Source organism: Apostichopus japonicus, chromosome 8, assembly GCF_037975245.1.
Source record: "Apostichopus japonicus isolate 1M-3 chromosome 8, ASM3797524v1, whole genome shotgun sequence".
Taxonomy (NCBI): domain Eukaryota; kingdom Metazoa; phylum Echinodermata; class Holothuroidea; order Aspidochirotida; family Stichopodidae; genus Apostichopus; species Apostichopus japonicus.
Genome location: NC_092568.1, coordinates 28,814,272 through 28,828,281, shown reverse-complemented (window position 1 = coordinate 28,828,281; position 14,010 = coordinate 28,814,272). Strand labels below are relative to the sequence as shown.

General features: G+C 37.8%; 1 protein-coding gene across 3 annotated transcripts in view; it reads right to left on the bottom strand.

The window, feature by feature from the left end:
* Nucleotides 1–41: 41 nt before the first annotated feature.
* Nucleotides 42–14,010, bottom strand: part of LOC139971462 (pyruvate carboxylase, mitochondrial-like) — a 44,637-nt gene continuing 30,668 nt past the window's right edge. For all 3 annotated transcript variants that reach the window (XM_071977952.1, XM_071977954.1, XM_071977953.1), the window contains exons 14-20: nt 13,422–13,662; nt 10,358–10,607; nt 9,523–9,767; nt 8,642–8,821; nt 7,432–7,680; nt 6,828–6,971; nt 42–6,086 (exon numbers count right to left, since the gene is read on the bottom strand). In XM_071977952.1, coding sequence (XP_071834053.1) covers nt 5,838–6,086; nt 6,828–6,971; nt 7,432–7,680; nt 8,642–8,821; nt 9,523–9,767; nt 10,358–10,607; nt 13,422–13,662 — 1,558 coding nt within the window. In that variant the 3' untranslated portion in view covers nt 42–5,837. The remainder of the gene's footprint in view (nt 6,087–6,827; nt 6,972–7,431; nt 7,681–8,641; nt 8,822–9,522; nt 9,768–10,357; nt 10,608–13,421; nt 13,663–14,010) is intronic.

The window sequence follows — 14,010 nt, the reverse complement described above, 5'->3', positions numbered from 1 at the left end:
CTGCAATGTGTAAGGAAAACAATAGAGAATTCTATGTCAAATATGTTAGCATATGAACTTTTTAATTTCCATACAGAATGCCAAACAAAAGTATGGCCAAAAAATTTATGATGCAATTACACATTCAAGGATTTGTGGTAAGCCCACACATTTGAGTAAAGAAACGCTAATATCATCATATTCTTTTCATTTTGAAAACCATTTCGGATTCTTACAATCAATGGAAATCAATATAAATAAATGGTCACAGCTACTAACAATTTAGAGTATTATGATGGCCGCATTCATGCAGTGACCAGAATCTCTGGAAGAAAAGTCCATACAAACAGGTGTACATCTCCAACTAATATTATTAATGCATCAGTTAATATGTATCAGTTAATGTATCAGTTAATATTAATGTATCAGTTATACACAAGAATCTCTTTCTCTGATTACAATTGTTAACAGCAAAACATATTATGATGCAACATTGAATGGACAGAATCTCTTCAAAAAACCACAAAAGTATGAGATGCTACACATACATCTATGTAATATCAAGCAGCTGCTAGCAAGAAACACACCAGCGCCAGCTGTTCCACCTTTCAAGACGTCATTCCGCCAAAAGTAAATGATACGAAAACCTTTGAAAATAACCAATACAGTTATAGACTACACATATTGTTATTTGGAAGTCTTATTAATTTACATAGAAAATTGGGCAACACCAAGAGAGAAGGAAAAACTGTTAACAAACTGTTTATCTACTTTAAAAAGCTAAGCATAGATTAGCAAGAGGGCTCTATAGTGCTCCCCCCCCCTCCCCCCTACCCATTCTAACAACAGAGAGAAAGAATAAACCAAATCCTGGCAGACAATTTAAGAAGACAGATGGAGGGCCAAGTTAAAGGGTGTGAAGACTCGCGCACAAAGAAACGTCTAACGCCGGTAATCTGACCTAGTTTCGAATGAGGTTTAACAGAAGTGTGAGACACCACCATCGACCCCAGAAAATACGCACACAGCTTGCTTCATTCAGTAATAAGACACTGGTGTACAGTCAGTACATACAGCTGCGGTCACTACCCACAGCACAGTAACAAACGATACAGCGATGGACATCTCAGGTCCAGCTAAAGATAACAAGGTATCGCGTTTCATTACTGTCTGCATTTTGTAGCGACAAGCAGAAAACTTCACTTGCAAGCAACGAAAAGTTAACTTTTTTTCAGAGCGCGGCACGCGGTTGGGGCGAGTCTTCAAATGCCTTTAATTGAACATATTCAATAGTAAGAGATGAGAAAGGCTCTTAATGATGCTATGTTATACCTCTCTGTACTGCTCATCTCCAGCAGACCTTCTACCACCTACTTCCTTTCACTTCACTGCTCATTAACTTTCCTAATTATACGCATTGTTTCTATACACTTAACTTGTTTTTCATTCATACTTAGTAAAGATTCCTAAATCCAATTGGTCCATTCAGGTCAGCTGACCATGGTTAATCCTGTGAGTAACGCACGGTAAAATTACGGGGCATCACTTTAATAAATCTTTGGTTATATGTAACCAAAAATGTTTTGTTTTATGATTTTCCCCTACACAAATGGTAGTGTATGAATGAACGGGGTTAATCAACGGTCTAGCGTGCGTTACTCACATGATTAATGCACTCCGGGTGTTAATGCTATCGCTGGATGCACTCGGGCTCCGCCCTCGTGCATCGCTTGCATTATCCCCCGATCGTGCATTAATCCTGTAAGTAACGCACACGCTAGACCGTTGATTAACCCCTTAGTGTCATCTGTCTATTGAATAAGTTTCACCTGTTTTCATATCAGTAAAGTCTATGAAGAAGATCCTGCTAGGATTGAAGTGTTAGGCCCGATAAATTTTACAAAGATGGATGAAACATCAAAGAGATAACAACATGTTCGACATGGCAAAAAGTTCCATGAAGAATATAAAGTACTGGTGTATTTTTTGGGAATCTCATTTCATAATGCCTTCTAAATCTCACATTTGCAGTGATAATGAAAAGTGACTTAAAACAAAAGATGAAAACTAGGACTCTTTCTTGATAATGATTGCAGCAATGTTTGCAAGAAATACAAAATGACATCAAAACTTCAATTATTGATGTTAAAAGCAGCCTCTATCTCAACCAAATTAAAAAAGCATACAATATGATGATGAAGACAAACTTTACATCATGAATTGACTTAAGACACATACAACATGAAAGATAAACTGATTAAACCGTTAACTTCACATAATTTGCTAAGTTACAGGCACACAAAATTTTAACCCACTCCCAACACACCCTACCAGAAAATATAAAAAATTCCTCCACAGATATGCTTTCAAAAACATTTTGCTTTTTTTTTATCTTACTACATTATTAAGAAAAGCAAGATACACACAAGACAGGAATGTTTACTAAAATACCCTGAAAATAAGAGCAACCTCATGTCATAAAACAACCCTTCTATGATAACTAAACCCCTTTAAATCATTGCAAAATGTCTCAGGTTCCAACTCCCAATGGAGACTCTCCTAGGAGTACTGGAAATAATTTTGTACAATAACTTCAGCAGTGGTAGAATGGCTTTGTCTTCCTACACCTAAATTAATTTTTAAAATTTTTCACAATACTCTAAAACCAAATTCTGTCGTCATTACATAGTACTTTTAATGAACAAATCCCCTGGTTACATTTCTTTGCATGCTGCGAGAGAAACCAAAACAGCCACAGCTCTAAACGGAAGATTGCCTTAAAGGTATCAAGACAAGACACGTTTAGGAAAAAAATTACCGCACAAGACTTGGTTGCGACTTGAGTTGTATCTGACGATCATTTCTGAATCTAACTCTTTGAATCTGACTCTCTCTTTATGCCTCATCTGAATCTTTTCAGAGTCTTTTCTTACCCTCCTTCAAAAACAACTTTAATATCACTGTCTGTTGGGTAACCTCTCCTTCCTTTTACAATCCAAAGATCGGGGAACCCGTACATGAGAGGGGGCCAACAGAGGAGAGGTATACCCATGCCACATAGGAAGTTAGGAGATGAGAAAATATTCACCGAAAAAGACTTTGCTCAAAGCCTCCTGCAGCATGAAATCGGTGATAATGATAACAACAGCCCAGTAGTCTAAATAATTTGCAATACAGAGAATTTTCTCACTGGCTACGGACAAACTCTGGAGGATATATTAATCAATGCTCCACAACGTTCTGCCTGAACTATATCAATGGAATGAAATGAAGCTTCTGTGTTTCTTTTTGAAATATGTACAAAAATGTCTTGCTTATATTAAAACTACAAATAACTGCCTACATACAAAGCAATATGCAAACAGCAAAAGTCTGAATCAGCCTGAATTCCCACGGGGAGCTATAAAATACACAAGAAAAAATTAGAATCCCAGACGAAAAGGAAGGAAAGAAAACACCAGAAGTCCTTTCCCCATAAAAAGAAGAAAGTCACTACATACACAAGACTTCCAGATAGGAGCTTTACAAAAATCGTTAGGAGGATTCTACAATGCTGCACATGTCCTTGTTGCCATGACTACTTCTAACGATGTCCAAAACTTATTGCAATAACAGACTGCCAACCAGAATGGACACATTATGATTATATTTTAAGGATAGTGACAATCTTTAGTCATCCATGCTGCGGCTGATCAATGAGATACCTGAATGAAGCTTACTAGAAATTTAAAACTGGAACATGAGAACCATGAGATCAAGTTTACGAATTTTAGTGAAATATGAATAGAACAACATTACCTTGAAATGTCCAGAGGGAATCGAATGCCAACTGTCTTACTTATTATTATACGTTCTGTCGTCTCACCAAAACTCATAACTTTATGAATGTTTTAAGTACCCAGTTTTAATAACAAATAAATATTGCTTAAATTATTATCACAGTTAAATAACTTGCAATAAATAAAAAGAACCGCATTTCAATAGATTCTTAACCTAATGCATGCTTTACAGTTTCATTGCTCCTTTCAAGTTTGCTTAATATTTCCCAGTCATTTTCTCATGCTCCATTTACTTTTTTACAAATTGAAATTTGAGACTAAATGGTACGCTATACCTTTTCTGTGGTTGCAGTTCATTTGTAAAAGTCTGAAGATGTGGAGAACATTATCAAATTACATATTTTCATATAAGTTAATAAACAACAGAAAAGTGACTGGCAAATTATAGTCAAGCTTGAGCTATGTTAAGTTAATAAACAACAGAAAACTAACTGGCAAGTTATAGAAAAGCTTGAGTTATATGAGTTGATAAACAACAGAAAATCGACTGGCAAATCATAGAAAAGCTTGTTACATAAGTAAATAAACAACCGAAAACCGACTAGCAAATTACAGTAAAGCTTCAATAATATGAGTAAATAAACAACAGAAAACCAACTACCAAATTACAGTAAAGCTTCAATAATATGAGTAAAATAAACAACAGAAAACCAACTACCAAATTACAGTAAAGCTTCAATAATATGAGTAAATAAACAACAGAAAAGTGACTTGCAAATTATAGTAAAGCTTGTGTGATATGAGCTTTTGTTATATGTGTTTTATCGCTGTAATGCTGATACCACTGCTTCATACCGCAAACTAGCCAAAAACTTCTTTGTTCTTTTGCCAGGTATGTTTACTATTTATCTTGCCAGTCCATTTTTCTGTATTCTGTAGATGTATGAAAGAACATTGACGCACCACCATCGAGAGATGAAGCTGTCCATTCATGGCAATCCAACCAATGCCGTTCACAGAAAGTAAAAACTTTTCATTGTTTCAAAGTCAGCCGCAAACAGATAGCTGTCCCCATAAGGTGTGCGAGCACCATGAAATCATGGTAAATCACATACCTCTTGTAAAGTGTGTGACACTTTAAAGCATTTTAGACAGTGACCACTTTGTTTGAATTTACCCCTTCCTCTGAATAACACTTCCAAACATCAAACCTCGTCTGATATTCCTGTGGTCAAAGGGGTTGACGCTGATTTCGTTCCCCTTTTACACTTCTTCCGGTTACATCAAATTTATTCCCAAATTGTTGAGATTCATCAAGTCACTTAAGACCCCTTTGAATCTATATGACCAAACTTTAAAGGGGAACCTATCCCAAGCATCATCTTTGGTTTATATGACAAGCGGTCTTTGTAATGAACAACTCCCCCATACAGCTTAGAAAAATCTTGTTCCGTTTGGGAGATATCCTAGTTTAAAGTCTGGTCTGGTAACTGTTATTTTGTAAATCTGTGATGTCATACTGCCACTTGGATCTGAAACCTTTTGCTCTTTTCTCTCTCTTTTCTTCTTTTCAAAGTAAAATAAATCTAACACTGTTGACAGTGAAACCAAATGCCATTTATTATGTCATTATTATTATGAGGTTCAATATTTTAGATTCAGTACTTGCAAGATCCATCTCCATAAAAGGAAGATAACATTGCAATAAAATAAAGAACCACAAACACCACTGATTTACAAGTGGCTTGATAAATGGCACCTTTTAGACTTGATCAAGTCTTCCACCTCATGTCTGAAGAATCTCCCAGATGGAATAACCTTTTTGTTACCTGTTTGTGGATCTTGTTCCTGACAATAATCTCTATCACATATATAACTGTCTTACCACTTACAGGCTTCAACTGTCTTGAAAAGGTTACACATGGCTGTTTCTGATGTCTAAATGTAATCAGTTTGGGTGCACTCGTTGCCATGGGTAACAACGCTTTTGTACCCTGATTATAGTCATGTCAGTCCTTGTACCTGTCATTTCCTTCCACCACATTGCTGTGTCCATATAAATAACCATCTCTTCCCTCCTCATTCTATTAACACCAACAAATCGTCTCCCTCCACATGTGAGCCGCTGCTCACTGCCATTTCTTTGACTACTCCGTCGATGGGAGCGTTGACCACCATTTCCATCTTCATGGCACTGACAACCACCAGAGGGTCACCTTTCTTGACCTTGTCACCTTGCTTGACCTTCACATCTATGACTTCACCCAACATGGGGGCTCCGACAGAACCCTTCACTCCCTTCTGTGCCTTTGGTGCAACATGCATTTCCTAAGAGAACACAAACAAAATCACAAAAAAAAAAAAAGTTTAAATCAAACGTTTAAGAGAAATATACTGTTTGCTTCCATATTTGCAGAAGTGAAAGTTAGTTTGAAGATGGTATGCAATACTGATATGGCATTGATATGTAGGGCGAATATCAATAGCAAGCCAAGAGCATACATATGAATATGTGAAATCTAAAAAAAACTTAGGTTATCAATTAAACTACATGATTGACACTTTGTAAGCAAAATTTCATCCATGTAAAGGTGTTACGTGCCATGTCACAAGATGAAAGGGCGTTTTAGAACCCTGTGGACCAGTCCTAGCATGATTAAAGGCTATAATCATTCCATTACAGAAATAATGAAACTTAAGTAGAAAGTCAACAAGGCCACATTTGAGTTCACTTTGTCAAAGTTCTTCTCAGGTTAGGCAATGATAAACTGAAAACTACTGAGCTTTTCTTTTGCCTATGACCATCAAATCTTCAATGTGTGAGTGCTTGCAAAATATGTAGCCCTAAACTGCTGACTACCTTTCACCCTATATCCCTCCAGCCTCTTCCTTCACACCTCCCTTCACTCTACACCACATACCCAAATACATATGCCAGTGATATGAAGGGTCCACTCTTTACTATAGACTTAACTTTCTTAATTTACCCTTTCTTTACTATTTCAGCTTTACCTTCAATCTTATTAACTTTACCATTTACCTTTGACTCTTTAACTCTTAAAGACTTACCTTCAAGGCCTGCTTGTCTTTAATGAGTAAGGACCTAAGTTGGCCATTCAGCTCAAAGAACACCTCCCTCTCTCCAGTCTTCTTGTTCAGTTCACCCATAGCTAACAACTTAATGTGAAGTGTCTTGCCTTTCTCAATCTCAACCTGTAAATTTAATTAAAGACTGTCTAGTCACTGCTGTTTTAATATATCAAGAAGCTATGAATTACAAAATACAACCTAAAATACACCATACTAGGTCTTGTCTTTTTCAAAACTTCCATGTGTGCTAAAGATCATACTCCACACAAAACTTAGGTGTGCTAAAAATCACAGGTGTTTACATTTGGTGTGTGATTTCAAATTGCCCAGCTAGTGTAGGATATTTATATATATATATATATATATATATATATATATATATATATATATATATATATTGCTTTAAACGAAATGATCGTGAAGGAGAAGTTGTTTTATATATATGGCACACTGTGGTGCAAGTATCATTAGCAGCTGAGCTGAGCTGTTTATCCTTCTTGCATAGACCATTGGCCTCATACGAATTCGTGTTTGAATAAGTGGGTCCAAATAAAGACTGTCAGACAGTTAATGGAATATTTACCACTGCTTCCTCTGCAATGTTTGGACCGACTAAAAATAGCCTGGTCGGTAAGCAATCCACAGGGCCGTATTCTTTCCTGAAGTTAGCAAAGTCGTCGAATACTTTAGGATAGAGAGCAGAACTCATGACATCAACGTCACTGATGAAGGTACCGTGCTTTTCCGTCAACTCGGTATTGAGGGCATCAAAATCTAACGGTGGGAGAGTTTCACCTGGTCTGCCATCCATGGAAGGTAACTGTTTCACAACCTTTAAGAACAAGGAAAGAGTATGAAACAATCAGGAAAACGGACCGAGGTGACTGTTAGTTACAAAGAAATGTCAAAACATTATCTGATAGAAGGTGAGACCAATGAAATGCAAACCTTATAATTCGATACATTGAAACAGAATATTAGCATTTTAATGAGTTTGGACTAATATGGACTTTTCAGAGCAACACTTAACTCTCCATTTTACCATGAGGTTGCTTCAATCTGGTAGAACACTCTTAAAAATGCATTAATATGAATCTTAACCTCAACATGCAAATAGACTGGCTCCATCATAGTTGTATAATTTTTGTAGTATACTAGGCAAATATGCCGCTTTACGAGGGATGAGGAAAACAATGTCATTTGAAGGAAAGGAAAGGACAGTGCTGGTGCGGACTAATGTTTTAGGTCTAAGGAGGGTTCTACAAGACTAGGGATGCACCGGATCCAAATTTTTGGATCCGGCCAAAACCGGATTTTGCCGGATAGTACATGAAATCCTCCGGCCGGAACCGGATTTTTCCATTACACAAAAGAAAATCATTAATAAGAAGTAGAAGTATGAAACAAGGAGTATTATTTTGGTTGATCTTTAGAAACAGTGGGTCAGACCATTGAGAAAATTAAATTAAACATGTTAAACCTAATTTTTCCTTACTTTGAATGTTTTTATCAATTTTTGGAAATAGTTTACATTGACTTAAGTTAATACCAACACCTTTTTAAGGAATAATTCAGGCCAGATTTTGAAGAACCGGAACCGGATAATTGCTCACTATCCGGCCGGATAGTCCGGCCGGACCGGATACCCGGTGCATCCCTATTTAACAAGACTGACACAAATAGGAATATTATACATCAACAACAGTCCAACAGCCATGGTCACACATCTCTTCTCCTGTTTTCTTCTCTTTATTAATAAGCCAAAAGTTGTCCTAGAAATGCTATTGCCTTACTTTACTCCTAAGAGGCTCAGGAAAACCTCCATATGGCTGGCCGATCAAGCCTTGGAAAAACTCCACCACAGATTTAGGGAAGGACAATTCATCGGCTCGCTCCTCTACCTGTTGAGCGTTCAGTTTGTTCTGGACCATGAACTGAGCAAGATCACCGACGACTTTGGAGGAAGGAGTAACCTGAATGAGCGAGATAAAGAAATTATGAAGCCGTAAATGTCAACTTTGGCATTTGACCTGAATTTTGGTACGAATCTACAGGATGGACGCTCATCACACTACTGGACGTCACTGTTACAACGAAACTCGCAGGTAAACCCACGAACACATGTGTCTCATAAGGTCCACCTTACTGAGGAACTAAATAACTTCTCAATCTAAAGCTTGTGTTGGTTCCAACATATGACCATTGACATTGTGTTGTTTGAAACTGTCAAAAACAAATTGAGTTCATATTAGTCTCATGGTCAAACATATTTCTGTTTCCTTTTTGGAAATGCTGTTTTGTTGCATATTGTGTAAAATGCATAATAGGTGTGAAACAACTTCCAGCTCTCTTAGCATGCTCTATTCCAAACACTAATCTTTGTGGGAACCAAATACAAACATCCAAGCAGTTTTTCATCACCATTTTCACCACTCTTAGTCTGTGGTATCTATTGACCTGATGGGACAGAGATGTTTGTTGTCATTTGTGCAAACTGTGACCTTCTTTAAGCTATATATGAAAGTTATGGATATTCAGAACTTTTCACTTTAGGAATAGGAATCCTGAAGCGCAGGTCACATGACCCCATTGGAGTGATCTGCGTATCATTTCTGTACTTGACAGCTTACAAAGCCCATCGCCTACACTTTCTGAAAGCCTCCACCCTCCTTACCTTGATAATATCCCCAAGTAGTTGATTTGCTTCCACATAGGCTTTCTTCACTTCCTCAAACTGGCTTCCCAGTCCAAGACTGAAAGATTGGAACTGCAGATTGGTATACTGCCCTCCTGGGATTTCGTTCCTGTAGATGTCAGCATTTCCGCTCTTCATGGTGGTGGTGCACTCAAACGGTGCGTAAAGCTGTCTGGCCGTCTCCCAGTAGGCGCTGTATTTGAATACTTCTTCCAGGGGTATGCCTAATGTACAACAACAACAACAGCATATGCAATGTAGGGAATAAAATTGTAATATAGTATAAATCAGCTCCTTTCTGTTGGTTAGATGTCTAATGGCTTGCAGTAATATGACACACATAGAAAATGTAAAGTTTGTGTTCTGTAAACTTAGTACAAATAGAACTAACTTACTGAAGATGTTCACTGCTTTCTGTTCCACACATTTTTCAGCAGTATTTTGCAATTGATCAACAGAAAGTTTACCAAAGGCAATTAATTAGCAGCAACTGGTTAAAATATGTTTAAAAATGATCATATGGGTATTGCCAGCCTCCTGGGGTAATTTGCTCAAAAGGTCACAATATGTTTTTAGATATTGAAGGTTTTACCTATCACTTGAAGACACAACACACAGTACACGGTTATTTAAAATACTCAATCTTCTCGTGAAGTGAATTTGCAATCTTAAACTTGACAGATCTGAAGACTAAACATTGCTGTAGAACAGGGAGAGGGGGGAGGGGAGGAATAAGGGAGAGGGGGAGGGGAGGAATAATGACGAGGGGAGGTGAGGGGAGGGGAGAGGGACTTACAGGAGGGATTAATCTCACCTGTGTCATATTCAGTGCCTTCTAGTGCAGCTACAACCGCTCCCATACTAGGTTGAGAGGTCATCCCCGACATGGAATCTACAGCCACATCCACTGCATCGACCCCTGCCCTGGCTGCAGCTATCATGTTGGCAACCCCAGTCCCAGCGGTATCGTGAGTATGTAAATGAATGGGAAGGTCCGGGTACTTGTCTCTCAGTGCAGTCACCAACAATGTGGTGGCCTCAGGTTTTAATAATCCAGCCATATCCTATCAGACAAGTTAAAAAAAAGGAGGCTTGAACAGGTGAGATTTGAGGTATGTACCGATGTAAGAGTCAAGAATTGTCAGCTGGAAGCAAGTTTACAGGTATTTTTCATTTACTCAGAGGGAAGAGCCATATAGTATTTACAATACTGTTTATGATAGCCAAAGAAAGACTTGACCATGTGTTTGGTTTTCAGGTTTACTTGACATTCAAGGGTCACACCTAAAGGCAGTCACATAGCATTATTACTATACAAGATATTCCTTGTATAATAGCCACAGAGAGAGAGAGAGTTTGTAGGTGTTTGGTTTTCAGGTTTACTTTACATTCAATGGTCACACCTAAAGGCAGTCACATAGCATTATTACTATACAAGATATTCCTTGTATAATAGCCACAGAGAGAGAGAGAGAGTTTGTAGGTGTTTGGTTTTCAGGTTTACTTTACATTCAATGGTCACACCTAAAGGCAGTCACATAGCATTATTACTATACAAGATATTCCTTGTATAATAGCCACAGAGAGAGAGAGAGTTTGTAGGTGTTTGGTTTTCAGGTTTACTTTACATTCAATGGTCACACCTAAAGGCAGTCACATAGCATTATTACTATACAAGATATTCCTTGTATAATAGCCACAGAGAGAGAGAGAGTTTGTAGGTGTTTGGTTTTCAGGTTTACTTTACATTCAAGGGTCACACCTAAAGGCAGTCACATAGCATTATTACTATACAAGATATTCCTTGTATAATAGCCACAGAGAGAGAGAGTTTGTAGGTGTTTGGTTTCCAGGGATACTTTACATTCAATGGTCACACCTAAAGGCAGTCACATAGCATTATTACTATACAAGATATTCCTTGTATAATAGCCACAGAGAGAGAGAGAGTTTGTAGGTGTTTGGTTTTCAGGTTTACTTTACATTCAAGGGTCACACCTAAAGGCAGTCACATAGCATTATTACTATACAAGATATTCCTTGTATAATAGCCACAGAGAGAGAGAGAGTTTGTAGGTGTTTGGTTTTCAGGTTTACTTTACATTCAAGGGTCACACCTAAAGGCAGTCACATAGCATTATTACTATACAAGATATTCCTTGTATAATAGCCACAGAGAGAGAGAGAGTTTGTAGGTGTTTGGTTTCCAGGGATACTTTACATTCAAGGATCACACCTAAAGGCAGTCACATAGCATTATTACTATACAAGATATTCCTTGTATAATAGCCACAGAGAGAGAGAGAGTTTGTAGGTGTTTGGTTTTCAGGTTTACTTTACATTCAAGGGTCACACCTAAAGGCAGTCACATAGCATTATTACTATACAAGATATTCCTTGTATAATAGCCACAGAGAGAGAGAGAGTTTGTAGGTGTTTGGTTTTCAGGTTTACTTTACATTCAAGGGTCACACCTAAAGGCAGTCACATAGCATTATTACTATACAAGATATTCCTTGTATAATAGCCACAGAGAGAGAGAGAGTTTGTAGGTGTTTGGTTTCCAGGGATACTTTACATTCAAGGATCACACCTAAAGGCAGTCACATAGCATTATTACTATACAAGATATTCCTTGTATAATAGCCACAGAGAGAGAGAGAGTTTGTAGGTGTTTGGTTTTCAGGTTTACTTTACATTCAAGGGTCACACCTAAAGGCAGTCACATAGCATTATTACTATACAAGATATTCCTTGTAACATAGCCACAGAGAGAGAGAGAGAGTTTGTAGGTGTTTGGTTTTCAGGTTTACTTTACATTCAATGGTCACACCTAAAGGCAGTCACATAGCATTATTACTATACAAGATATTCCTTGTATAATAGCCACAGAGAGAGAGAGAGTTTGTAGGTGTTTGGTTTTCAGGTTTACTTTACATTCAAGGGTCACACCTAAAGGCAGTCACATAGCATTATTACTATACAAGATATTCCTTGTATAATAGCCACAGAGAGAGAGAGAGTTTGTAGGTGTTTGGTTTCCAGGGATACTTTACATTCAAGGATCACACCTAAAGGCAGTCACATAGCATTATTACTATACAAGATATTCCTTGTATAATAGCCACAGAGAGAGAGAGAGTTTGTAGGTGTTTGGTTTTCAGGTTTACTTTACATTCAAGGGTCACACCTAAAGGCAGTCACATAGCATTATTACTATACAAGATATTCCTTGTATAATAGCCACAGAGAGAGAGAGAGTTTGTAGGTGTTTGGTTTTCAGGTTTACTTTACATTCAAGGGTCACACCTAAAGGCAGTCACATAGCATTATTACTATACAAGATATTCCTTGTATAATAGCCACAGAGAGAGAGAGAGTTTGTAGGTGTTTGGTTTCCAGGGATACTTTACATTCAAGGATCACACCTAAAGGCAGTCACATAGCATTATTACTATACAAGATATTCCTTGTATAATAGCCACAGAGAGAGAGAGAGTTTGTAGGTGTTTGGTTTCCAGGGATACTTTACATTCAAGGGTCACACCTAAAGGCAGTCACATAGCATTATTACTATACAAGATATTCCTTGTATAATAGCCACAGAGAGAGAGAGAGTTTGTAGGTGTTTGGTTTTCAGGTTTACTTTACATTCAAGGGTCACACCTAAAGGCAGTCACATAGCATTATTACTATACAAGATATTCCTTGTATAATAGCCAGAGAGAGAGAGAGAGAGTTTGTAGGTGTTTGGTTTCCAGGGATACTTTACATTCAAGGATCACACACCTAATGACAGTCACACAATGATTTTATACCAAATGCTGAATATCCCTTGGATACCTCCTGAAAGATGTTAACCATGTCGTCCAACTAACCTTGATTCCGAGAACATGAGTCCCTGCCTTGACCAGTTCATCCGCTAAATCCATATAGTAGCCTAGGGTGTACTTAGTCTTGGATGGATCAGAGACATCTCCACTGTAAGAGATGGCGGCCTCTACGATGCCGCCCGCCTCTCCTGCGGCATCCATGCCCAGGAAGAGATTGGGTAGGTAGTTCAACGAATCAAAGACCCTAAATACGTCCATGCCTGTCTTCTGAGCCAGTTCACAGAACCTACAAATTAAAACAGCAGGTGCTTATATCAAATGAAAACTTTTAACTGTTGATTCATCGTTATAGCATTATTTGTCTGGCAACATTCTAGGTTATGAATTGGGCATTTGAACTTGTTTCTGCCTTGAACAACCATGTACAACATGCTTCCGTGCTGATGCTGAAAAGGAGGTGTCTTAGTCTTCTTCAAAATTTGGATAACTGGTCAGATGCTGGAACTACTCTAATGGGAGTGAAAATGACAAATGTACATTGGAATCTCCGGCTACTGTTCAATTGTTAGGTCACAACTAAATATTTCTTAAGAGCAAGGTAATCTTTGAGAATATCAGGATCTCTAGCTTGAGG